The 26,311-nt window shown below is 46.4% G+C and overlaps 1 protein-coding gene across 3 annotated transcripts; it reads left to right on the plus strand.

Annotated features, from left to right (window-relative positions):
• Nucleotides 1-769: 769 nt before the first annotated feature.
• On the plus strand, nt 770-25,623 carry LOC307201973 (uncharacterized protein). 3 transcript variants are annotated; one of them, XM_079951559.1, is made up of 19 exons: nt 770-847; nt 5,445-5,503; nt 6,171-6,263; nt 8,319-8,446; nt 9,772-9,915; nt 11,315-11,389; nt 12,071-12,241; nt 13,224-13,320; nt 14,739-14,962; nt 15,469-15,622; nt 17,770-17,978; nt 19,961-20,078; nt 20,920-21,125; nt 21,233-21,350; nt 21,948-22,117; nt 22,827-22,924; nt 23,054-23,160; nt 24,658-24,723; nt 25,476-25,623. In XM_079951559.1, exons 3-19 carry the CDS (start codon nt 6,215-6,217, stop codon nt 25,562-25,564), a joined length of 2,223 nt encoding a protein of 740 aa, XP_079807685.1. In that variant the 5' UTR covers nt 770-847; nt 5,445-5,503; nt 6,171-6,214; the 3' UTR covers nt 25,565-25,623. The 3 variants fall into 3 exon arrangements, with proteins under 3 accessions (XP_079807685.1, XP_079807684.1, XP_079807686.1); XM_079951558.1 differs by lacking the exon at nt 770-847 and adding an exon at nt 891-994; XM_079951560.1 differs by lacking the exons at nt 770-847; nt 5,445-5,503; nt 6,171-6,263; nt 8,319-8,446 and adding an exon at nt 8,970-8,987.
• The last annotated feature ends 688 nt before the right edge of the window (nt 25,624-26,311 follow it).

The following is a 26,311-nucleotide window of genomic DNA, read 5'->3' on the forward strand; positions in this document are numbered from 1 at the left end:
AGACGCTATGTGTTGTTGCTATTTTTACGCACTGGTTTTATATTATAAACCAGGTTGCAATTATAAGATGAAGCACAGTTGAGAAGCACCATACGTAAATTAATTAATATTTATTGCATGCGATATATAGAAGTGTCAAGCCGGAGCTGCTTTTTTGCCATCACAGAGATAACAAAACTGCACCTGTTGGATGTCTGACTGTCTTACCACTATTCAAGGCACAGAGCTGATGCCTGCTAATACTACCCTAATATTTTTAAGCATCTTACGGATTTATTGCAGCAATTTATATGCTGCTTAACACCATAGTCAGTACAGTAAAGTTTAAAAGCTACAATAAAGATAAAATCAGTTAGAAGTACTGTAAACTTTTTTTGACGTTACTGTTTTATCTTCTGTAAGCCAACTTCTTTTCCTCATAAGTGCTCCCATGCATTTAATAGACAGAAATTCAGCAGCAGAAGCTTTTCCTGGAGCTGCATCTCAATGCAGGGGGAAAGCTTTACCTGCTGAATTCCTGTCTGTGAAAGGCACAGGGCAGGAGGTGCCTGGGGAGAGGAAAAAGAAAAGGTCACAAGCCTACAAGCAGAAGTTTTGTAAATTCCTGAAGAATAAAAGAAGTAGAGAATGTGAGAACAGGAGAAGGCAATTACTACTTTTAACACTTAAAGCCAAAACAGACATCTAAGCTGTTCGCAAGGTATAAAACCCAATTACACTACATGTAAAAATGTAAATCCGTACAGATCTCCTCTTGATTCACAGCATGCTGTTAGTCCATTTAGCTCAAAAGGTATGAAATTAGGACAACCTCCCTAACAGCTCCTGATGGTGTGACTAGGAGCAGGTGAGATACACTGTTTGGAACCAGGAAGCAATATAAAGTGTTCTCATCTGTTGCAAGTGAGAGGCAACTTGGGTGGGAGGCTGCTAGGGGAAACTCTCAGGGGAGAGAGTAGAGTAATAGAATCATGTCTTCCCCATCTTTTGCAGGGTAAGTCAATTTTATTTTTCTTAGTGCGTCTTTGGGCCTGGGGGGCAGTGTTGTTTGTTTTCTGTAAGAGAGGTCTTCATTGTAAAAAGAGTCAGGTTGTGTTCTAGATTAGAAAGGTTATGTAAATAATTATCTGGTGTAACAGCATTTTGCCCCACCAGTACTTGATCTGTCGGTAGGGAGAGGACAGTTAGGGAGTGTGGAGGGTCTTCTAAAACTCCCAAACTTTTTATGCTCATGTAGTCTTTTAACTGCCTAACTAGTGGAGAGTTCCTGTCCCCCTGGAATTTGTGGGTGCTATAGTATAGTGGCTATCATGCCTGTTTTACATGTGGGTTTGGGGTGTGAGCCCAATGGAAGCCAGTTTCATTTTATGAGGAAAGGGTAGAGCATCAGTTCCTGGCACCTCCAGGTACCTGAAACCCAGGAGAGCTGTTGCCAGTCAGAGTGGACGCTACAGAGCTGGATGGACCAAGGTTTTGACTCTGCATAAGGCAGCTTCATGAGTTTCCTATGGAATTTGAAAATCTGCTCACTTGACCCCAGAAGTTTTCTAGTGCCTCCTTGGAGACAGCCATATTGTTAAGTAAACAATCACCTCACTGAATCGAGGTGGGGTTGTTGCGGGGAGAGAGATAGAACGGGTCTGTAATAAAAAGGTTGTACAGTGGTACCTCAGGTTAAGTACTTAATTCGTTACGGAGGTCCATTCTTAACCTGAAACTTAACTTGAAGCTAATGGGGCCTCCTGCTGCCGCCACCACACAGTTTCTGTTCTCATCCTGAAGCCAAGTTCTTAACCCGAGCTAATATTTCTGGGTTAGCGGAGTCTGTAACTTGAAGCGTATGTAACCTGAAGCGTATGTAACCCGAGGTACCCTTGTACTGGGGATCAGAGCATTCTTGCGCTACATTTCCTAGTCATAGAGTCTTAGAATTGAAGAGCTGGAAGGGACCCTGAGGGCCATTTAGTTCAACCCCCTGCAATGCAGAAATCTTTTGCCCAATGTGGAGCTTGAACCCACAATTCTCAGATAAGAGTCACATTCTCTACCCACTGAGATATTCTGTCTTTTCTTCCTGTCCCCTGTCTACTCCCTCCCTGCCCTAGACAAGGTCAGCATCCTGAGACCCCGAGCATGCTCAGTGCTTGTTGGGTTGTTATTAGGTGTTTCCCCCTTAACTTAAAATATATATTTTTTGTATTTCTGCAAACCTTAAAGTAGGGTTGCCATATTTCAAAAACTGAAAATCCGGGCACAATAGTTGAGCTTTTTTAGCCAAAGTTGTTGAGATTTTTTATTTTTATTTTTATTTTTTGCAAAATTGCAAAAAAAAAAAAAAAGGAAGACATTTCTGAGCTATTTTTAAGGAAAACTGGCAAAAACAACACTGCTGACATGGGTTGCCATACGTCCTGATTTGCCCATACATTTTGCTGATTTCCTCCCAGACACTGCTTCCAACTACAGTATTCAGTGTATGTATGGGAATTTCTGGAAGTATGGCAACCCCACGTCGGTGTAGACAACACTGAGCTAGCTGCACCAATGGTCTGACTCAGTATAAGAAATGCACGTAACAATCATTTTATTCAGCAAAGCTGAAATCATGAAATATACCCTCCTACTGACATGCACACTTGTCATATGATTTCAGCTGACTCTCTTGGTGAGGGCTTTTCATTATGAAGCGGGCGTGTTCTCTAACTCTTTAGCAGCTTTAAAAATAGAAATTACACAGGAAATTCAGAGTGCATGTACTTGTATTTGCAAGACCTGTATTTGCAATACAAAGAGGGGCTTCTGCAAATCGCATTTCAAGCTGTACATAAAGGCAATAAGAGAGGCCACTGAGGCTGCAAATCTATATCCATTTGGGAATTATTCCTACTGAACTCAGTTTCTTGTATTTATATCTCATATGTACATGGTTCTCTATTTCCCTCCCTGCCCTTTCTAACTCCTGCCATCACAGCTGACTCTCTCAATGGGATTTTATTCTAAGGCTGTGTAAACACAATAACTTTAAAGCACGTTACTTTCCTCAAAGAATTATGAGCACTTTAGTTAGCCTCTTAGTATTGCAATTCCCAACAAACTACAGTGCTCAGAATTATTTGAGAGGGGAAATGGGCTTCAAATGGGCTTTAAAGGTGTAGCGTGTACAAACTTGGGATTCGGATGTTAGCCCAGGTCTTGAGATCTCAAAATGTTGCTTATGGTCTTTCTCTTCTTTGAATACTCTGAGATTTGGACACCTGGCATTTTCAATACTGTGCTCAACTCTTCCTCTAGAGAAGGAACATTAGAAATACTGTAAACTGTTGTGTTGTGGTTTTTTTTTAAGGTCTCTTACTTTCATCAAGCTTGAATGCCTTTTTGAACCTTAAACCTGAAAGTTTCCCAGCCTGAGGTGTGATTTTTGCTTTGGACTACAACTCCCATCAGCCACAAGCAGCAGTATGGCTGCGGCTGATGGAACTTGTAGTCCAAAACATCTGCAAGACACCAGGTTGGGAGAAGTCAGTTTGATAGGATTTTGTCCTTTTCCCTTCTGCTGTCCTTCACCCCAGAATTGGCCCTACTAAACATCTTCCAAGACAATACAGTAATGTCCATTTACACTACGAAGAACTCATAACCCACCTACTTTCAGCAGCCAGAAACATCATAACCAGACACTGGAGAAACCTGTCAGGAATAAGCATGGACCAATGGTACCAAATAGTATGGGGAAACAGCCTTACTAGAAAAATTAACCAATAAACTAAAACTGACACAGGGACAAATAGAAGAAGACGCCTTCACCCCGGTATGGCTCCCCTTTATCACATACACAGCCCAACAAGACAATGACAAAAATCCCCAATAACAAATGCTGGAAATGTAAAGAGACTGAGGGTACCTTTTTCCACCTTTGGTGGACCTGCCCAAAGATTAAGGCCTTCTGGGAAATGATTTATAATGAAATTAAGAAAGTGCTTAAGTGCACCTTTAACAAGAAACCAGAGGCATTTCTCTTGGGTATGGTCGGCCAGTTGGTGCCGAAGAAGGATAAGAATTTCTTTTTGTACGCTACTACGGCAGCAAGGATTCTTCTAGCAAAGTATTGGAAGACACAAGAGCTACCCACGCTGGAGGAATGGCAGGCGAAAGTGATTGACTTTATGGGACTGGGAGAAATGACCGGCAGAATCCGCGACCAAGAGAAAGAGACTGTGGAAGAAGATTGGAAGAAATTTAAGATGTATCTTAAGAATTATTATAAAACTGAGGAGTGTTAAAATGCTGAGGGAAAAGAAGACGTAGAATTGCAGCGATAATTGGGTTTAAAATTTAGGGTGGAATAGAGAAAGAGGACGAATTTATATTTAATTGGGCAAGATAGGTTGCTGAATAATGGTATTAAACTAAGGATGCAAAAAGGGAAAGGTATGGGGAAGTCCGGGAAAAGAGGGTTATGAAAATAAGGTTATGAAAATATGAGTTTTTTGTTTGTCTGTTTTTTGTTGTTTTTTGTTTCTGTTAAAAAATTGGAAATTAATAAAAATCTTTATAAAAAAAAAAAAAAAGACAATGACAAAAATCCACCAACAGCCTACAAATCAATATGGCTAACCTGATCCAAAACACCCACCCACCCCACTCACACATGACGATCACCACAGCCAATCACAAATGAACAACCACACCCTAGCCCAGGGGTCAGCAAACTTTTTCAGCAGGGGGTCGGTCCACTGTCTCTCAGACCTTGTGGGGGGCTAGATTATATTTTGGGGGCGGGGGGGAAATGAACGAATTCCTATGCCCCACAAATAACCCAGAGATGTGTTTTAAATAAAAGGACACATTCTACTCATGTAAAAACACGCTGATTCCCAGACCATCCGCAGGCCAGATTTAGAAGGTGATTGGGCTGGATTCGGCCCCCGGACCTTAGTTTGCCTACCCATGCCCTAGGCCAATCCCAACCTTTCTCACCACCAAAGGAACACAAGTGAATAGCAGAGAATATGCACAAGCGACACTGACACAAAACCCCACATATATTAAGTAAAATAGAAACATCACCACCCGAGCCCACCCCCACTCACCTTTCCCCCTCCACCTCTTTCCCCCTTTTCTTCCTAATGTCTCAACAAATGAAACTGATCTGTAAAAAAATGTTACTTGAAAAAGAAAAAAAGAGAGACATTGCGCATACTTTTTTAAAACAAGAAAATCTTTAATAAAAATACCTTCTGCTGTCCTAAGATCTTTGGATCTTTCCATAGGTTAGAGGGGGCTACGCATGCATACAGCTAGAGATCATATTGTTCAGTTGCCGATTTTGTACCCTTCCGTACTCAAATGGGGCTGTGGTGTGTGATGCTCTCATAACCTCTCTCCTGCGTCTTAAAGTAAAAGCCAAACTGATTCAATTTCTGTCTCTTGGTTTCCTTATTTAGGTTAGCCCTGCTTTGTTTGTGTCTGTCCAAAGCGGTGGAGTCGATCCCCTTCCCCCCAGGTGAGCATCAGGTCTTTCTGCCCATGCGCTTGAGAGGAAAACTAAGAGGGAGAGAGGGAGTCGGCAAGTGCCCTTCATTCTCACCATCTCCTTTGTGTTGCACAACTCTATCAGTGTTTCTCAATCTTGGGTCCCCAGCTGTTGTTGGACTACAAATCCCATCATCCCTATCTAGCAGAACCAGTGGTCAGGGATGATGGGATTTGTACTCCAACAGCAGCTGGGGACCCAATTTTGAGAAACACGGGCTGTATTTTGGGGAAAAGCTACTTTGGGCATCTCCCCAACATGTCTGCTCAGAGTTTCTTGAACAGCACAAGCTCCCTAATGCAACAATTAGCATTAGTGGAATTCAGTACCCTTCGATACTGTTCTGTCAACCCGTATGCACTTGGATCTGCTGGTCTGTGACTGGATTCCTGTGTGTACAGCCCTGGGGGTAGTGTCTAAATTAGAGATGAGAGACCTGCGGCGTTGTCAAAGTGGTCTGTGGAGGGTGGGGTGGGGGGAGATCAGGATCCAGCCTACTGACCAGATCCAGAACTCCACTCCTAAAGTGGATGTGAGGGAGGAGCGTGTTTGCCTGCTTGTTAGGGCAGAAGGGCAGCTGGGATATATAGTGTCTGTGGGCCTTTCTTTGATAGAGAAACATTTTCTTTCCCGGAAGGTGCTGCGCGGACAGAATGTCGGGGCCGTTATTTCTGGATATGGATGGACAAGGCTGCCTTGGGCCAGAATTTGTGGCATTACAGCGTCTTCAGTAAGTACAGAGTGTTTCCCTTGAAAGGGAGAGATGCTAAGGCAGCCGCCTCTTGATAATGTGCCTTTGGGTCTTTGGGACTACAACTCCCATCAGCCTGAGCCAGCATGGCTGCTGGGAGTTGTAGTCCAAAAACATCTGGAGTGAATATCGGGGAAGGCTGTGGTCAAAGGTTCACTCCTCATCCCAGGCACACAGAGGCTGGCTGTGATTTCTCTGTGGTAGCAAAGGAGTTGTCTGCCCATGCTCAGAGGCACTCTTTACTTTCCCCCCAAGCTAACTAGTGGTTGCAACTGAACCCTGGAAATCACAAGTAAGTGGTATCTTGGGGTACTAGAGTGACTTCTGCCATATGGAATCAGCCCCCCTCCCCCAGTGGATTGCTAAGAGACTGAATCGGCTGGTTGGCAGCACAAGAGAAGGAAATTCTGTCAGTGCAAATTTTCTTGCTGAAAACAGCATCAACTGGGGCTGGGGAACCTCAGGCTCAGGGAATTGGATGTGGCCCTTTTTTTAAAAAAAAAATAATAATTTTTATTAACAGGCCAATCAAATCACATTAATTCCAAATCACATTAATTCCAAGTTACACAGGCAAATGTTAAAATTTTTGTTGGGGGTACCCATATTTCGAGCTCCGAAAGGGATCCAAACATCTCTCTTGCTGCTGCTTTAATATACACAGTTCTGTCGAAATAGTATTCACAGTTCTATTCCATCTTCTCTTCATTGTTTTCCTCATCTTCTTGTTTTCTTTATGATCTCTGATAGTCTCCACAAGCGGGTTGAAAACAAACATTGTTATATCCTGTGTGGATTTTACACTCATCCAAGAGCCATATCAAAATAGACAGACATCATTTCAACACCTCCATACAAAATGTTTCCCACAGTGTCCTGATTTCCACAGGCCTGACGCTCTCATAAATTTTCTCAGGGGGCCCTGCCAGGCCGATCTCACATTCCGATATAGTAACGAGCCATAGTCGTCCTCCCCCTCAGTCCTCCTGCGGGCAGGCCTGCCATAACAATCTCTGCGTCACAGAGAACTTTCTTTCCTTTCTCGATGTTCCCACACGCCATATCTTTGATTAGTAATTAATTTCCACGCAGTTCTTACTCCTTGTGCTTGTGATCAGTAATCGCGACGATTCTTTCTTAGGGGAAGGGTTATTGGGTACTCACATAAGACAAAAAAAGAAAAGTCCCCCCCCCTTTTCAGTCTCGCTCCGACATACCAATCCTTTGATGATTCTTCTTCTTGATCTTTGTTGCATCCAGCCCGTCGCTCCACATCCCAGAGATCCCTTTAATTAGCAGTCTTTACTCCTGATCTTCACTCAAAGTATGTGCATTTGCTTCTTTTCTAATTGTTTATTTCGAGCTGATGCAGCCAGCACACGATCAGAGACAGCGTCCAGGAGAGCCGGACCCACACAAGGGCTTTGTGCTTAGTGCCCTCACCCCCTTCTTTCGAATCCGGGGGTGATTTATGGCCACAGCAGGCAAGGCAGTGTTCCCCATTCCCTTGGGCAACAAGGGAGGCTGCATACTCCCATATCAGCCTCTTAATTACCTCGTGTGAGCCAGAGAGATGTTATTGTCGGCCATCTTCCAATGCACCCCTAGCGGCCTCCCCGGATGTGGCCCTCTTGGCATCTTCCTGGCCCTTCCTGGTACAACCCCCTCCCCTCTGTTGTACCCTCCTTGAGTGTTTATTGCCTGGCACTGAATTCTGACAATGCCTCTTGCCTTCCTGGATGGAGCATAGAGAAGTGGTGTGTGTGTGTAGAAATTCGCCTACCTTTCAATTTGCATTTTTTACTCCACCCACCCTTACCTCTGGCCCTGCCCACCACTTGTATGTGGCCCCTGGAAGGCTGCCCAGAAGTTGCCCTCAGACTCAAAAAGTTTACCCATCCCTTTTGGATGCCTGAAACAGGGTACTCTGTTCATGCATCCCTGCTGAGGTGGATAACCAAGATCCAGTTACTTTAAGGAAAGTCCTGATTTTTTTTTATCTGATAGAATTAACCTGCTTCCTCTTGCCCATAGATGAGCAGAGACAGCGCATCCCCGTGACAGGGCACGTTGCATCCCAGTGTGGCTTCACCAGTGGCACTGACTTGTATGGCAACCCTGAGATCAGAGTTTCCTTCCTGGCCTGTTCGGTCCACAATTCGGTAAGCAGGTGGTTCACTTTCGTGTTAATGGTGTCTTTGTAAACTTGTTTAAACAGCAAACTGGCATGCTTAAATCTTGCGACAGCTGGGGCATAACGAATGGTGCAGGATACATCATGCACTTTATTTTTATTTATTAAATCTTAGTCCTCTGCTTCCCAGGTAGCTGGTCTCAAATTCAGTCTGGCCCTGCCTGCATGGCAGGTAGGAAAACTCTGTTACAGGATTGGCTATGCTGCTAAACCCTTCGGAAGGGGCAGGGGTCATGCGATCATGGCAAAATAGGATGGGGAGCTGCCTTATTCTGAATCAGACCATTGGTCTATCTAACACAGTGTTGTTGACACTGACTGGCAGCAGAAAATGGGCAGGACTTGGGTTTCATCCTATTGCCATCATCTCTCTTTGTGCAGCTTGATAAGCACTTTGCTGGGTGCGGCTCGGCCCAGCCTGGTCCAGTGCTGCTGGTGCCAAATGCCAGCAGGCAGGAGAGAATCTGTGCACCTGTGATCTGTCCCCGTTTCCCATCTGTTAAGCCAAGGTCAGGCCCAGGGTCCAATCCTGCGGCCCTCTAATCCTCTTTATCTTCCCCTTGGGTCTCTCCCCAGAGCACCACCACAGATCAGCCATTTTTAAGGAGCATTTTCGCCTGGCTGAAATGTACTTAAACACTGTAATGTTTCTTCCTGGATGGAGGAACAAGAATGTGGGTCTTTGTGGCCTGCTGTAGAAAGGTGAAATTTACATTTGTAACCAGGGCTTTTTTTCAGGGGGGAACTCACTGGAACTCAGTTTTGGCACTTCTCAGGTGGGTGCCATTCCCATTCTAAGAGAAAGAGGTGTTCATGGTGAGTTTTGGCACCTCTTTCTCTAGAAAAATAGCACTGTTTGTAACACAGAAACTTAATAACAATAAAAGAACCATGGCAGTGCCCACAATGGTGATTTTGCCGTTCATGCGGAGATAAAAGTTCAAGAGTTTTAGGCCACGTTCACACCATACAAGTTGAACACTATAATACCACTTTAAATAGTCATGGGAGTTGTAGTTCCCTTCACAGAGCTACCATTCCCAGAGTTTCCTGTGAAGAGGTTCTGACTGTTAAACCGCTTTGGGAATTGTAGTACTTTGAGGGGATGAGGGGTCCCCTAAAAACTCTCAGCACCCTTAACAAACTACAGCTCCCAGAATTATTTGGGGGAAATCATGGCCATTTAAAATGGTATCAGCGTGCTTTGAATGTTATGGTATGGATGCAGGCAAATGCTACTGAGGGGACGAACTTGAAAAGTGGGGGAGAAAATGAGATTTCCTTTCTGTCCAGTTTGACCAGGAGTTCAGCCTCCAGCTCCAGGTGGAGGTAACCAGTCCAGCAAACTTGACGGCCACTTACGACGTCTTTATGAATTGCCCCCTTGGTGCCCCATGGAGCCCCCGCGAGATCGTCTGTGAGGAAAACTACATGGAGGTGAGTGGAGGTGGAAGGAAAACCTGCATCCTTTTCGTGTATCAAAGCAGGTTTGGCAGGAACCCCAAAACATTGGGGTGGCTATGCTGAGGATCTTTCTAGACGAGAGAGAGAGAGAGAGAGAGAGAGAGAAATGGGATCAGGTTAACTAATTAACCGATGAATTAAGATTGGTTTTGAGTGGCAAACTATTGAGCTGTCTCCTTTGCTCCTATCTATTTTTATTGATAGTTTTAAGTATTGCAAGGACAAAGCTCTTGCATCATTTAATTAGAGACGCAGGTGGCGCTGTGGGTAAAAGCCTCAGCGCCTAGGGCTTGCCGATCGAAAGGTCGGCGGTTCGAATCCCTGCGGCGGGGTGCGCTCCCTTCGTTCGGTCCCAGCGCCTGCCAACCTAGCAGTTCGAAAGCACCCCTGGGTGCAAGTAGATAAATAGGGACCGCTTACTAGCGGGAAGGTAAACGGCATTTCCGTGTGCGGCTCTGGCTCTGGCTCTGGCTCTGGCCAGAGCAGCGATGTCACGCTGGCCACGTGACCCGGAAGTGTCTCCGGACAGCGCTGGCCCCCGGCCTCTTGAGTGAGATGGGCGCACCAACCCCAGAGTCTGTCAAGACTGGCCCGTACGGGCAGGGGTACCTTTACCTTTACCTTACATTGCATTTCAATAAACAATCATTTAAAGCAGCAGCTTAAGTGCAATGCACAGGCTTACAACATAACACTGTGAGCTTGCTGCTGCCATTTTAAGAAAAAGCATTTCAAAAAAGGTTCCCCCCCCCCCCCCGACCCTTTTGAAAGCCGGTAGTGAAGTAACCGTGTGCAAATCACTTGAGAGGAAGTTCATGCTCCTTAGTCTGTACAGCCCTTGTACAACTCACAGAGAATGAAACTGGATAGCTCGGTTGGTTAGCGTGGTGCTAATAGTGCCAAGGTTGCAGGTTCGATCTCCTTATGGGGCAACTGCATGTTCCTGCACTGCGGGGGGCTGGACAAGCTGATTCTCAGGCCCCTTCCAACTCTACAATTCTATGAAAACTGGAACTGGTTGGCTCTTCTATCATTGGTTCTGGTTTCTCCTATTCTTGGCCTCCCTGCTTTCTCCCCTACTGGTTCCAAATAGGCACCAGCAACCACTGAAAATGGGGCCACCACCGATAAGGCCCCATCTCCTGCCTGCACAGCTGCTTGATCTTGCAGTTGGGCTTCTGAGCAGGGCAAAACTGTTTGTAAAAGTGCAGGCAGGGGATGTGTTAGCGAAGGCAATCTTTCAGATCTAGAGGAGAATGGTGCTGCAAAACCTCTCCTGAATCTGACCATCTCTGTCGTGGCTCTTGGGAACTGCACCTTGAGAGTTTTGTACCGGATGCTCTTATGGACTAACACAGGGCTGTGGTTGCAGGTCTCCGTCCGAAGGGCAGTCCCAGGAATAGCTAGCGAGGCTCTGAATGAAGACTGGATTGCAGTGTGGCCTGTGGTAAGGATTTTGAGGGGCGAAGGGGGCAGCGGAAGATATTCTTGATAAGAGGGAAGCAGAAGGAGAAGGCTGGAGAGATCTCTTCGGGGAAGTAAATAATGAGCTAGTGTTGTCCAGAATCAGCCCTACCGTTAGACCAAGTGAGGTAGCTGCTCTTTTGGGCAGCAGATGCTGAGAGGCAGAGAATGTTTGCAAAGTATTGGAGGACAGAGCTGTGTGTGTGTGCCAGGCTGTTGGCCATGTGCCCTCTAAGCCAGCTAATGCCCTCTGGGGCAGTGAATGGCTCTGCCCTTTCCCCAGCCCAGCCGAACAGTAAACCTGGTCAGCTTCTGTGGGGAGGGCACTATCTTGTTTTCTGACTTAGGCACCAAAATGTCCTGCATTGGCTCTCTCCCATTGGGCATGGGGGGGACCCTTGAGATGTTGGACTACAAGTCCCATCATCCTTCACCATTGGCCAAGCTAGCTGAACCTCATGGGAGTTGTGGCTGGCATCCGTCTGTCTCGAGAGACAATGGAGTGCGCCTCCGGGGGTGAAGGCCAACTGCTGTATTAGCAACACCAAAGTGACCTCTCTGGGGTACCTGCCCCAGCCTAGAGGCCCTGTGTGTCATTGGGAAGGCAAGTGGGTTGACTCCCATCTCTGTTTAAACACTCCTCTCATGGCTTTGCCTTTTGTAGGCCCAAGGGGCTGTGAACCAGGTGTGGCAGGTGGCTTTCCACTATCAGAATGGCTCCCTGCAGAACATGATGGCCACCGAAGCACATGCCTTGGGCTACGGCGTCAACACCACGGCTACCCGCGTCCTTTTCCGCACTCCCTACGGCACCCAGCAGACCGAAGTCTCCCTGGTAAGGAAAAAGAGAGAGAAAACGTCTGTATCTGTGTTGGGAAGGATTAATGGCTACCAACCATACTGCCTAACTATGGTGTGGTGTTCAATGTTTGGTGCCAAAAGGGGGATGGCTTTCCTTAGTGAAAAGAACCAGACTAGCTTGGATACCCTGCCCTCTGGGGCACTGCAATTCACGTTCCTAGTTAAATAATTCTCCACTTAACTTTCATCAGGAGTGCACTCGCAAAAGAGTGCAGCACTTTCTCTCCCCCCCCCCCATATGAAACAAGAACATCCGTTTAAAGAAGATTGGAAAACGTTCATTGAATATATGGGAAATAACTGTATACAGCTGAAAACGCTGGCAGCATTAAGATAAATTCAACTGTTTTTGATGGATGCAATAATGGAATACTGAATGATATCGTTTTGTAAAATATGCAGGGACTTATGATACGTAAAATGAAACATGGAAAGAGAAGGGAAGTCATTGATATCTTAAGGATATAAAATGAGTATTTTAAATTATAAAACAGAAAATTTAATAATAATTATATATATATATATATATATATATATATATATATATATATATATATATATAATTTTGGGGGTTTTAAGTGAGTCCGTGCAATTATCAGATCTGGGGTGTGGAACCTGTGGCCATCCAAACACTGCTGGACTACAACTCCACTCATGCCTGGCTATTGGCCGTGCTTGCTGGGGCTGATGGGAGTTGCAGTTCAGTCATGTCCAGAGGGCTGCAGGTCCCCCAGCCATGCTGCTGATTAAGAACTTGACATCTGGAGGGCCAAGGGTTGTTTTAAACCATTTTTAATGTTGGATTTTAATGCTGTAACCCACCTTGCGACTGGGGAATGAGGAAGATAATAATGACAAATGAAGTCCTTCCCTAACGGTGTTGCCGCCTGCCTGGCCTGCCTGGTTTCAGTGCTGGAGCTTTAACCTTACATCCTTATTGTCAATTTCCTCTGCAGGTCGAGGGCCTGGAAGTGGAGGTGGCAAGGGCCACAGTCTTTTACAAGCAGGCCTGGATGATCCTCATGGTAGACACCGCTCTTGCCTGTCCCATCAGTGAGTCTCTCTGCTTTTGCATTGCCTTCAACATTTAACACTGGGACTTAGTCAGGGGCCGGATCTGGCCCTCCAGGCCTTCCAACCTGGCTCTTGGGGGACTCTTTGCAGATCATGCCCTTCTCACCAGCTGCCTCATGTGTTTTTTCCAGGGTGTCAAGTATCCTTGAGCAGTGATGCCTCTTGTTTGCCTGCTACTATGGAGATATAAAGGGACGCAGGTGGCGCTGTGGGTTAAAGCCTCAGCGCCTAGGGCTTGCCAATCGAAAGGTCGGCGGTTCGAATCCCTGCGGCGGGGTGCGCTCCCGCTGCTCGGTCCCAGCGCCTGCCAACCTAGCAGTTCGAAAGCACCTCCGGGTGCAAGTAGATAAATAGGGACCGCTTACCAGCGGGAAGGTAAACGGCGTTTCCGTGTGCGGCTCTGGCTCGCCAGAGCAGCGATGTCACGCTGGCCACGTGACCCGGAAGTGTCTCCGGACAGCGCTGGCCCCTGGCCTCTTAAGTGAGATGGGCGCACAACCCCAGAGTCTGTCAAGACTGGCCCGTATGGGCAGGGGTACCTTTACCTTTACCTTTATGGAGATATATATGTACCTGTAAACCTCTTTTTGTGTGTGTATGCAAAAAACAGGTATACCTGCTGCTGCTCCTAGTCCTGTCTTTGGCTCCCCCCCCCATGTGCCCCCCAGAAGGCTATACATAAGGGAATGTGGCCCTTGCCCAGCTCTGTTTTAATGGATTAAAAATGACGGCACTCTTTTTCAATAGACTTGTCCCTATTCTTAACGTCTGGCATTGATTCCAGGGCACTTACCTCTCCTTTACATGCTGCTGAAGATTCTCATTTTGCTGTGACTATGTGCTCTGTCTGCAGTGGCATCAAAATCTGGGTGCAATGGATACGGGGACAGAGAAATCCATTTGGATGTTAGAGTTGAAGCCTGTTGGCCGAGCTGTGTGAGCAAATTCCCCACAGGATCACACAGCCTGGAGGACTGACCATGCTAGCCATTTTCCCCAAGGCAAGCTCACTCTTCACAGCAGATGATCTGAAGAAAGCAGGCTCAGACAGTGTTTCCTAAACTCAGGTCTCCGGCTGTTTTTGGACTACAACTCCCATCATCCCTAGCTAGCAGGACCAGTGGTCAGGGATGATGGGAATTGTAGTCCAAAAACAGCCGGAGACCTGAGTTTGGGAAACCCTGCTTTAAAGCATCATGCAAGGCTCTTTGGAAGCCCTGTGGGGTGCTTTGAAGTCCCAATTTTGGGGGACTTCAAAGCGTCCAATCAACTGACCCCATTGTGACAGCGGGTGATTGCGAGGTCCCTCCCACCTGTCAAATTTGGCTCACGTTTTTGGTGAACCCTTTATCATGTGATGCAGTGCCAATAACAAGGGGAATCTCTGTCTCTTGCAGATCTCCCTATTTTCACCACCACCACCTTAAGGTGGGGGACCCCCCAGATCTTGCCATCCCTGGTGAGATTCCCGCATCTGTATAGAGATGAAGCTGTTGAGATGGGCTTGGATGGGCGTGTGATTGACGCAGCCACCATCCTGACAAATGGATACAGCTTCCTGGCAGACACCAAATTCTTCAGTATCACAGTGCCCATTGGGGCCCCAGGAGGTCTCATGGAGGTCTGTATCTGCTGTTTTGTAAAGGGCTATAGCTCAGTGTTAGAGCATCTGAAGGTCGCAGGTTCAATCCCTGGCATCTCCCCTTTTGCAGAAGAAATAACGTTTTCAGAAATTGGAGAATTTATTATTATTATTATTGGCACAGCCCTAGCTAATATTCTTCCAATGAAGGCAATCTGGCTGCCCTCAAAGGAAGACTTCTTTTTGCTCTTACGCCATTCCTTATACTTTCTCTCACCGTTAAAAAGTTTATCCTAATGTCTGGCAGCAATCTGTCCCTGCAGCATTTTGCAAGTCTATCTGCAGATGGTGAATGGGGAGGTTAATAGACTCTGGGGTGGGGGGATTAATGCTAGGGTTGCTTCTAAAGGAGCTTCTTACACAGAGCTGGTACCAGGCTCTATCTAGCCTAATATTGTTCCCACTGACTGGCAGCAGCAGCATTTTCTCTAGCGTTTCAAGTAGGAATCATTTTTGACATTCCTCCTCCCACTTTTTGATTCCAGAGCGACGTGATTGACAACCACTACGGCACCACCTACAGCATAAAGCTGCTGTTGGACCGCAGGTGGCAGGGAGACGAGAGTGACCGGACACGCCACCGCAGCTTCAAGGCCATCCGCACACCGTTTGCTCCTCATGCACCTGTGCTGATTGACAGTAAGCTCAGGCCTTGTTCTTCCTTCCTCTTGGAGCTTGAAATACACCCCTGTCTAGGCAAGAGAAATCGCGTTCACATCTGAAATCCTATTTGCGTCCTAACAAGCTGAACGTTGGCTTAGCTATCCATCTCACCCTTCTTTGCTTCCGGATCCTTTGCTTGTCCACTTTTTAGCATGTCTTTAAAAAAAGCACCATATAAAATGAATGCACCCATCCATACTCAATGCAGTTTTATTTTATTTTTTAATATAATTTTTATTGATTTTAACATATAAATTATAAAATGTACCACACAACTTTATCACTTATACAATCTTTTTAGACTTCCATCAGCACCTCTAAAAATCCACCGTTGTAATCACTTCTTCTGCATTTCTCAATTTTATATTACCTTTAAGTCTCTTAACAAATCATCCTCCCCTTTATCCATTTTTGTAATAATTCCAATAATACTCCTCACAAAACTTCTTGCAAACCTACAAACGTCGCCTGATCTTCACAAATACTTTTCAAATAGTCCGTAAATTTACTGCAGTCTTCCGTGAATTTTGGTCCCGCCAGTTTCGAATCCTTTCTGTTAATTTATCCAATTCTGCATAGTCCATTAACTTCATCCTCGATTCTTCGATTGTTGGTAATTCTTCCATACTCAATGCAGTTTTAGAGGTCCCCTCTAGATGTCCTTTTTATTGTGCATTTGTGATGATCCGCACTCATGACAGCGCCGGGGAGGTTATACTCGAGCCCATGTTGTTGGCACTTGCAAAAGCCTGAGAGCAGACATGATGTTTATATGCCATGGTATGAAACCCTGTGGGGTTGTAGTCAATGTTAGCCCTACTCAGAGTAGGCCTATTGAAATGAATGGCTGTGGCTCAAATAGGTCCATTAATTCCAGTGGGGCAACAAACACTAGCTTAGGTGGATACAACCCTATTGGTAGGGTAGGAGACCTGAAAATAATGCCAGTATATTTCACAACTAGCACACCACCTGATGTATATTTTGCTCTAGGAGGCTTAGTTTGGTCAGAATTGAGTAGTATACATTTCCAGAGTTAACACTAAATACTTCTGGTAAATGAGCCCCCATAGCTGCTAGAGGGCTGGGAAAATTTGTGTACCGGGCTTTTTAGACTCTTGTACCCCTGTACAGTGGTACCTCTGGTTACAAACTTAATTTGTTCTGGAGGTCTGTTCTTAACCTGAGGTACCACTTTAGCTAATGGGGCCTCCCATTGCCACTGCACAATTTCTGTTCTCATCCTGAGGTAAAGTTCTTAACCTGAGGTACTACTTCTGGGTTAGCGGAGTCTGTAACCTGAGGTGTTTGTAACCTGAGGTACCACTGTACTGTCTGAAACCAAAGGGGTGCATTGGTTGCCAAATGCTTTTCTTTCTTTCTTTCTTTCTTTCTTTCTTTCTTTCTTTCTTTCACAGCTCTCCTCCCCCACAATATGTACACAGGGGGGAACAGTGAACATTGTGGTACAAAGAATGGGCCTTGGCAAGGTTTCTAGAATATTCCCAGCCAACATGGCGCCCATCCTGACTTCAGCTCCTATTGACTCTGAGGACTGGCCATGCTGATGGGAGTAAAACACATCTGAAGGAACCATGTGGGCTACCGTTGGTCATAAGCCCTTGCAAACTTTCCTTCTCTTGGGGGAAGTGGAGCTGTGGGGGACAATTTTCCCCAGTGTTAGAAACTGAGATATGAAAGCTAGGAGCTAAGTGGCACCTTAAAGCTAGGTTATAGGTGCAACAATGGAATATCAGGCACACTTTTTTTTATAACAAGAATACAATGCTGAAAATGAATGAACTGCAGCTAAATATTGTGTTCATTTTTCACATGGTCTAGCCCTTCCCCTGCCCACTCCCCTAATATTCTTAAGGAGGTCTCTTCTCCAGTTTTCAGAAAGTAGTTGGAAGTGGGGAGGCAGGAAAAGCTCCCCCTTTCCTTCCACTCTGCAGTTTTAATCTGAAATCTTGGGCGCAGCACTGCGCCTAGAGCTCAGAAACTGCTCGCGCTAATGGGATTCCCTGTCACAAAATGCGCCGGAAAATGGGAGTTTCGAACACTGCTTTTGTCTCTGCCTTAGCTGACGCCATCTACTACCCAATGCACCATCTCTCTTCCAGACACAGTCGCTGAGAGAGGTTACTTTGACATCAGCCTAGGCAACTTCCTCCCAGACTTGGAGCTGGTCACCATCGCAGTTGGCGGCAAGCCCTTAACGCCCGCAGAGCTCAAAGGGCGTGGTTTCGGCCTGGGCGAAGCCCCCAACCCCAACAACACGAGGGTCTTCATCCTGCAGGTCCCTTTCACTGACCCCCTGGTGGAGCAGGAGGTAGGGGCCTAACTTGCGGTCAGCTTTGAAGGATTGTTTCTGTTTCACAGGCAGCCAGGGTGTGTGTGTGTGCAGAGTATAGTTTTCAGAGGCCATGATAAGAGACTAGTCCTCATTGCTGCAAAGTAGACCTTGAGCAGGGAAATTACAGTCTTGTGAAAGAGAAAGACTAGAATGTGTGTGTTTGCTGAGCTTTTGAAGCAAGGTGTAGAAGTTCTTCCATTCAGGGAAGGTAGTTAAGGACCTGTTTGCATTTACTCTGGGCTCTTGTCCTTTAGCATTCTCCTTCTGAGTGATCTTGATGAAGGTAAACTTTGCCTTGGTACAGCAGCTTAGTTTCTACTACCCCCACCTGTCCTCTATCCAGGAAAGCAGAATTTAAGTACGGGATATTCCAGCCAGACAAAAGTGCTTGGGGTATAAGGCCTGTGAAGAATGTGGCATGGATTGCTGAGGGCCACGATCGGCCCCTGGGGACCTGAGGTTCCCACCCCTTTTCTAGAATAGCTTACATTTCTTCTCCACACAAGCAAACAAGAGATCTTCCCAATTGTAATTTGGCTATCCATAACCATAGCAGGTAAAACACTATTTTTAAAAAGAAGTTAAACCAACTATATTATTTACAAGTTGGCTTGTGCGCCAAAGACCGGTTTAAACAAATATGTATTTGCCTGGTAGCAGAAGACATGAGGAAAGGCCTTAAGTCAGTAGCAGAGTAATTGTTTTTCATGCAGAAGGTCCCTGGTTCGAATCCTGGCAACTCCAGGTAGGGCCCTCCCTGAAACCCTTGAGAGCTACTGTGTAGACAGTATTGAGCTGGATGGAACCATGGTGTGACTCAGTAAAAGGCAACTTCCTATGACTGAGCTGGCAAAGCCTCTCCATGGCAAGGAGTTTCGGAGCCCTAGAATAGCCACTGAGAGGGTCCTCTTGGTAAAGGTAAAGGGACCCCTGACCATTCGGTCCAGTCGTGGCTGACTCTGGGGTTGAGACGCTCATCTCGCTTTATTGGCCGAGGGAGCCGGCATACAGCTTCCGGGTCATGTGGCCAGCATGACTAAACTGCTTCTGGCGAACCAGAGCAATGCATGGAAACGCCGTTTACCTTCCCGCCGGAGCGGTACCTATTTATCTACTTGCACTTTGTCGTGCTTTCGAACTGCTAGGTTGGCAGGAGTAGGGACCGAGCAACAGGAGTTCACCCTGTTGCGGGGATTCGAACCGCCAACCTTCTGATCGGCAATTCCTAGGCTCTGTGGTTTAACCCACAGCACTACCCTCATCCCGTCCTCTCTTGAGTTCCTGCCAAATGAGCCTCAGATGTTGGTGGGAGAGGAAATATTATTATTTATTTAAAAGATGGCCTTCTCCCAAGCAGCTTAAACCCAGGCAGGCTCCTATGGGAGAACATGGTCTTTCAAATAACCTGTTCTCAAATTGTGTTTGTACAGCTCACAACCCATACTCTGAGTCGTGCCTGGGAACCGGCCAGTAGTCAGAGAGGCTACTGTAGCAAGCAAGTCATACAGTTGTACCTCGGCTCCCGAACGCCTTGGGAGTCGAATATTCTGCCTCCCAAACAATCGCAAACCGGAAGTGATTGTTCCGGTTTTTGAACGTTCTTTTGGAAGCTGAATGTCCGACAGGGCTTCCAATTGGCTGCAAGAACTTCCTGCAGCCAATCGGAGGCTGCGCTTTGGAAGTCGAACGGACTTCTGGAACGGATTCTGTTCGACTTCCGAGGTACAACTGTGCTCCCTATAAAACCAGTCCCGGTTAATATTTTGGCTGCACCACCTGAAGTTTCAGAATGCCCTTCAAAGGTGGCCCCATGTAGAGTGCATCACATTAAAAAAAAAAAGTGTCATGCTGATAACAAGCTGGATTGAGAGAATGATGGGCGGTTCAGATTCGTAACTTTTGGGGTGGAGGGGCTTCCAGCTTTCATTGTGCCGTGAACGGGCCCTTCTCTTCTCTAGTACCTGTATGACAACATCAGAAGATACACCCTGCGGCTAGAATACACCTTCAACCTGAACCCAAAGGGCAAGCCTTTCACCTACCCTGGGGTAATTGAATGTGACGTCCCTGATGTTGGTGAGTCTGCTCGAGCAGAGGGAGGGGCTTTGAAGTATCTGTCTTTCAAAGCAGTTTAAAATAGATACGTGGGAAGGAATGCGGTGTTGCTCAGTCAATCCAGTACGATTGCCTATCAAGTGTAAATTACATCTGTACAGATATTCTTAGAAATAAGCAATAGTTTGGAAAGATTTGGGCTGTGTACGCACCATATGTCTGAAGCACATTTCAAGCATGTGGTTTCCTCCCAAAAAGTCTTTGGAACTGTAGCTCACCCTCTCCCAGAGCTACATTTCCCAGCACCCTTAAGGAACTACAGTTCCCAGGATTCTATCAGGGAGCCTTTAAATGTATAGTGACAGCCTTGTTCCCTCATATGAAACCCTTTTGCTTTTAAGTTTGTGCTTATCATCTGTATGTTTTAAGTCCTTGAATTAAGAATGGGGGCCTCTGGCCTTCTCACCTTGCAGAACTGCTCTTAAGTGATTTCGTGCAGGTGTGCCCAAAAATGCACAACATAATTGCAAGCATTATAATAGATTAGGGATACCCAACATGGTTCTCTCTAGATTTTGGACACTCTTTGGCCAGCATGAACTATGATCAGGAACCACAGGAGCTGGCGTTGACAGCGTCCTGAGGGTGTCCACGTTGCCTATCACTGAAAGAGACCACAAAGATTCCTAATGAAGTGTATTCAATTAAGTCTGGAATCTCTGTGGAGAAGATGGCCTCTCTTGCAAGTAAATCTCAGTCATTGCAAAACTATGTTTTGAGAGAGGCTGTGCCTTGTAACATTTTCTGTATACGCAACAAGATATATTTGGTGATGCCCTCTTCCTCACCTACCATCCTTCAGTTCTTCCGACCTTCGAGGGCTTCTGTGAGACGGGGAGGATTGGACTGGTAATGACCCATGGAAACTTGGATCGCTACTGGGTCCCATACGTGGGGAATTTGCAGCTGACAAATGAATTGGCCGCATCGCAGAACTACACTGTGCAGGATGACGGCAGCTACTACTACCTCTCAGTCCCCTTTCTGGCGCCTGGCTTGGTGTATGAGGTAGGCCTGAGTTGGGGAAGGCTGCTGCCACCACTTTTGGCCTTGAGTTGACGTGGGAGCCGACCCGATCAGATATGTGTGACGTGAGTTTGTGTGTGTTGCCGCAGGATATCTCCCTCCAAGGACTAACTGCCCGACTCGACTTCACCCTGAGGGACAACAAGACGTCAGCGACACTGGTAGCGTTCCCCGTTGGCTGTATTTTCCCCACCGGAAAACTGCTCGGTAAGGAATTTGGCATGGCAGTTCTGTTTTGTGTGGAGTAAGACTTGTTTGGCAACCTATTTCAACCCGAGGCCCACATTCCCTGATGGAAGCAGGGTGGGCTTGTAGCAGGCAGGGCCAGGGGCAAAAGTGGAGAGATTTCTTTTAGAAAGTGATGAGCAATAATTTTGGAGATGGACCTTAGCTTGGTAGAGTATCTGCTCTGTATGCAGCAGGGAGCAGGGTTCTGCCCCTCATAATGTTCCCAAAAAAAGCTCAACAGCTTTGGCTGACCCCTGTCTAACAAAAATTCTGGCTACACCCATGCTTGATAAAATGGTGCCCTGTGTGAGACCAGTCCTCATGCCACCTTCCCAAAGCCAGACATAAAGGAGGCAGGCTTTGGGAAGGAGGCATAAGGCTCTGGCAGGGTCGTAGAGCCCTTCTTCCTCCATCCCAAAGCTGGGCAAGTGTTAACTAGGCTTTGGGAAGGAGACAGGAGGACTCTAGGACCCTGTCTGAGGCGTGAGGGTCAGTGTTGACAATGCTAAGTCAGATGGACCTAATGGTCTGATTCAGTAAAAGTCAGCTTGCTGTGTTTTTTCTTTCTTCCTGCAGTGTGTCTCCCCAATGGAACCATAATGGCCACTGTCCTCGGCCTGGACACGAAGCCAGATTTAGACCCCAGGAAAACCCACCTACGGGACAAGAATTGTGGGCCAGTGGCTGCTGATGAGTCCAAGGCCCTCTTCTCTTTCCCAGTGGCTTCTTGTGGCACCACAAGGAGGGTAGGTAGCTCCCAGGACAAGGGAGCGCACAAACCACCAGCTCCTGACAGAATTCTACAGCTTTGGGCAAATGCTGAAGACACACTTCTTTACTTGGGCCGGAGACATTTGAGACGCGTGTTTTCAAGATTCCCACCCTATTCCTGTCACTGTAATCAGTGTAAACTGCTTTTAATTCTGAATTGTAAATTTGTAACCTGCCCTGGGACCCCTTGGTGGAGGGCAAGTAAAAAAATTAAGTAGCAAAATAGTATTTAGTAATAATACTATTTAGTACTAATAGTTTTAACAGTATTATTAATAACCACCGCCACCAATGTTGGGGCAGCTCCTCTAGCACCTTCCTTGGGGCTGCTAAAGACCAATAATGGTGGCAGAAGCAAAGGAGCCACAGGCCAAGGGAAACACATACCATTGACTCCCATTTGGCCTGGGAGGACTTAATTTTATTGAGTGGTTATTCTTCGTTTTATTGAGTGGTTTTAGTGTAAATCGCCTTGGCTGGCAGAAAGGTGGCTTATGAGTTCAACAACAATAATAAAATTTCCTATAGTCAAGAGGCTAGGGTGTAAAGAGGTGGGTCTTCAGATGGAAACAACATAATGAAGGGGCCAGACACATCTCTGTAAGGGAGACACTTCTGCAACTCTGGGTTCCCCAACTCTGGAGCCCCTCCCCCCTTGCACTGAATTTCTTCTCTGCCCCTCAGTTTGACGGTAACTACTTGGTATATGAGAACGAAGTGACCTTCAGGAGAGAGTTGATTCCGGAAGCAAGTCCAGTTATAACCAGGGACTCCCAGTACAGGTGAGGCGGATCTGTGGTTAAAATGTTCCAGAAGAGATGCTGTCCTTTTCTTCTTCTTCTGGTGGTGCTGGAATGGACCACATGGTTTGTGTAAGAGTACACAAACCATGTGTACTCTTTTCTCTCCAGGCTGACCCTGCGCTGCCGTTACCCCCTCAACGAGGTGCTCCGGGTGTGGGCCCGCCAACTGCAGGGGGGGCAGGTGACACCTCAACCCTACGCTCTTGAAGACAAAGGTAAGCCGGTCACTCACACTGTTGGCATGTCCTTCCTGGATCAGGCATGCATACTGCCTATCCGGGAGAAGTTTTTCTCCCTTGTAATGCAAGAACCTCGGTGGCATCCCAGCGAATGCAAATTACGGGAGGGATGTGGCTGTACGTTTGCCACAATGGCTGTGTTTGGTCTCCACTGTCAGAGTGACTCAAAAACTCTGAAAACCTGTTGCTGGGAATTGCAGTTGGGGAGAATGTTCCTGTGCTTTGGGGGCTTCCTGTGGACATCTTGGGTGGCCTCTGAGAATAGGATGCTTGGTATATGTTATGATGAACTCACAATACAGTGGTACCTCGGGTTACATACGCTTCAGGTTACAGACTCTGCTAACCCAGAAATAGTGCTTCAGGTTAAGAACTTTGCTTCAGGATAAGAACAGAAATCGTGCTCCGGCAGTGCGGCGGCAGCAGGAGGCCCCATTAGCTAAAGTGGTGCTTCAGGTTAAGAACAGTTTCAGGTTAAGAACGGACCTCTGGAACGAATTAAGTACTTAACCCGAGGTACCACTGTATTATAATACTGTGGTTATGATATAATAGACAGAAAGGTGAGGCAGAAGAGGAGAAGCAACAACTCTGTGGAAAACAGGGTGGGAAGTCGACAAAAAGAAAAGTCGAAATTGTTTTGATTGTACATGTTAAAATGTTGAAACTTAATAAAATGTAATTGAAAAAGAGAACAAGATGCTTGACCTGTTGATGCCTTTGGTCAACTCCTAAGGGCTGAGGTACCTTCGTGTGCCTCCAAATAATATTTGAGAGGGCCGTGCCTCCCCAAAATGGATGGACATTGCCATTCAAATGGTGAGTGTGTGCTGTATCTTGTGATTATGTGGGGTGGGGCTTACCTGCCCCCCATATTTTATTCGACTTGGCACCCCTGGTCTTGAAAAGGGCTGTTTTCACTTCCCAGAGATATAGAAAAACCTTTCTGCCTCCCCACTTCTTGAAAGCATGGCTTCTGCTCAAATAATGGTCCCATTTGTAAGGACACCAAAGTGTTCTGCTAGAACAGGGGTCAGCAAACTTTTTCAGCAGGCGGCCGGTCCACTGACCTTCAGACCTTGTGGGGGGCCGGACTATATTTTTTGGGGGGAAATGAACGAATTCCTATGCTCCACAAATAACCCAGAGATGCATTTTAAACAAAAGCACACATTCTACTCATGTAAAAACACCAGGCAGGCCCCACAAATAACCCAGAGATGCATTTTAAATAAAAGGACACATTCTACTCATGTAAAATCATGCTGATTCCTGGACTGTCTGCGGGCCGGATTTAGAAGGCGATTGGGCCGGATCCGGCCCCTGGACCTTAGTTTGCCTACCCATGTGCTAGAATGTAATGTGGACTTAACACTCATCATCTGTGGTGGTGGGTGTAGGAACAACTCCATTGTTTTCCTCTTGTGTAATGTTTGATTGCTTCCTAATAATTGTGGTGTGCCTGTCTTTCAGCATATCAGCGGAAGAGGTCTGCAGATCACCATGCTGTATCCCAGATAGCAGGCCGCTCTTCATCAGGTAAAGCCTCAACCATCATCTCAACCTGTGGAATGCCACTTTGACAGGAATAAGTATCTGGTCTTCACTGGCCCAGATATCACAGCAGGGACTGTGGGAGAGGGAGGTTGGTAACTTTGGGTAGATACCAAGGATCCAGACCATGTGGAGAGAAGAAGGTCGGATGGGGAGGGGGGTTGGCATCTTCAGGCAGATAGCAAGCGTCCCAGCTGGCAGCTAGAGCGCTCTGCTGCGGGTGACACACATTTGTCCCATGAGCTGCTGAAATTTTGAACCAGCCTTGTCTGCAGGTACTTAAAATCAGGGCATGCTGAAAATCTTCTTCTTCAAAAACAGATTAAAAACACACTCCAAAAACCTCGCCACTGTTGTCACCCCCAAACGTAAAGTAAATGCTAATAATACAACCTGGAATTGGTAACGTATAAACTTTGGAGAGCTTGTGTTTCATGATAGTTCATTGGGGAGGGAATAGAACTCAGTGGTGTAGAGAAACACACTTTGCATGTGCAATGGTCCCAAGCAGGTTCAGTCTCTGGTCTCTGTCTCCATTTAAAGCTTTGAAGAGCAGGTGATGATTGCAGAGATCCTCTGCCCTAAGATGAGCTGCTGCTAGTCGGACCTGACAACACTAGGCTAGATGAACAAATTGTCTTCAAGTATAATAAGACCACTTGCTATGTTCTTAGGGCAGAACCTCTGCAGCCGTGAGTCAGCTCAGTAGACACTAACTCCTTGTTCCTTTGTTGCAGGAGCAGCTGCAAAAGCCATCTCCATAGCTCTGTTTGGGGTAGCTGCTGCAATTGGCATGATCCTCCCGGTTGGATTAATTGGTTGTTAAAAAAATATTCTGAAAATGTTATGTGTCCAAAAAGAAAACAAATAAAAGGCTTCAAACGACTTATGAGTTGGAGTTTTTCAGTATAGCCTATAGGTCTCAACTATGGGACGACAAACCAAATCCCCGCATGTAGAAAATCAGCATGTCAGGGAAAAGGCTTGGCTTAGAATCCTCCTTCCTGACCTGCCAGTAGCCAGCTGTTACATATATGGAGGTTTGTGTGTTCTAATAGGCAAATTGATTTGGAAATCTGCACCACTTCCTTGGCACGTGCCTAATAATCTTTCAACATCCCTCTCCAAAATCTCTCGCTTGAGGCTAAGTAGCCACAGGCGTGGTTATACTCCATCTTAGCTGGAAGTGGTGGATGGCATCAAATACATATCCTAAACAAGCCCACATAAGGAACCCGCAAAATTATTTAATAGCCTGCCGGAAGGCTAGCAACATGGAAATGCAAGCCCCTCGCTTCATAGCAAGCTAGTTAAAAAATATTGCCACCTACCATACAGGGACAGGTAGCTTGGGTGCCAGGCTAGTTGCAAATTGAAGGCAGCTGAGCAGATTCACTTGCCTGCCCTCCATATTGCCTTTGGGCAATGTTGTTGAATACAAAGCTGTTTCATGCTACCTCTGCTCTAGGGAGACTGTCACATAACCCAGGGACGTTGAACTGATGGATCTCCGAATGTTGCTGGACTACGAATCCCATAATCTGTTGAGCCAGGTCCTTCTCCCATCCCTGCA

Source organism: Podarcis cretensis (genome assembly GCF_951804945.1).
Source record: "Podarcis cretensis genome assembly, chromosome: 13".
Lineage (NCBI taxonomy): Eukaryota > Metazoa > Chordata > Lepidosauria > Squamata > Lacertidae > Podarcis > Podarcis cretensis.

Excerpts from the sequence above, each read along its gene's own strand:
- LOC307201973 (XM_079951558.1), top strand. The coding sequence starts at position 972 with ATGTCTTCCCCATCTTTTGCAGG. Across the intron at positions 21,126-21,232 it reads CGCCTGGCTTGGTGTATGAG|GATATCTCCCTCCAAGGACT; the intron begins GTAGGCCTGAGT and ends GTGTTGCCGCAG. Across the intron at positions 24,724-25,475 it reads AGCAGGCCGCTCTTCATCAG|GAGCAGCTGCAAAAGCCATC; the intron begins GTAAAGCCTCAA and ends CCTTTGTTGCAG.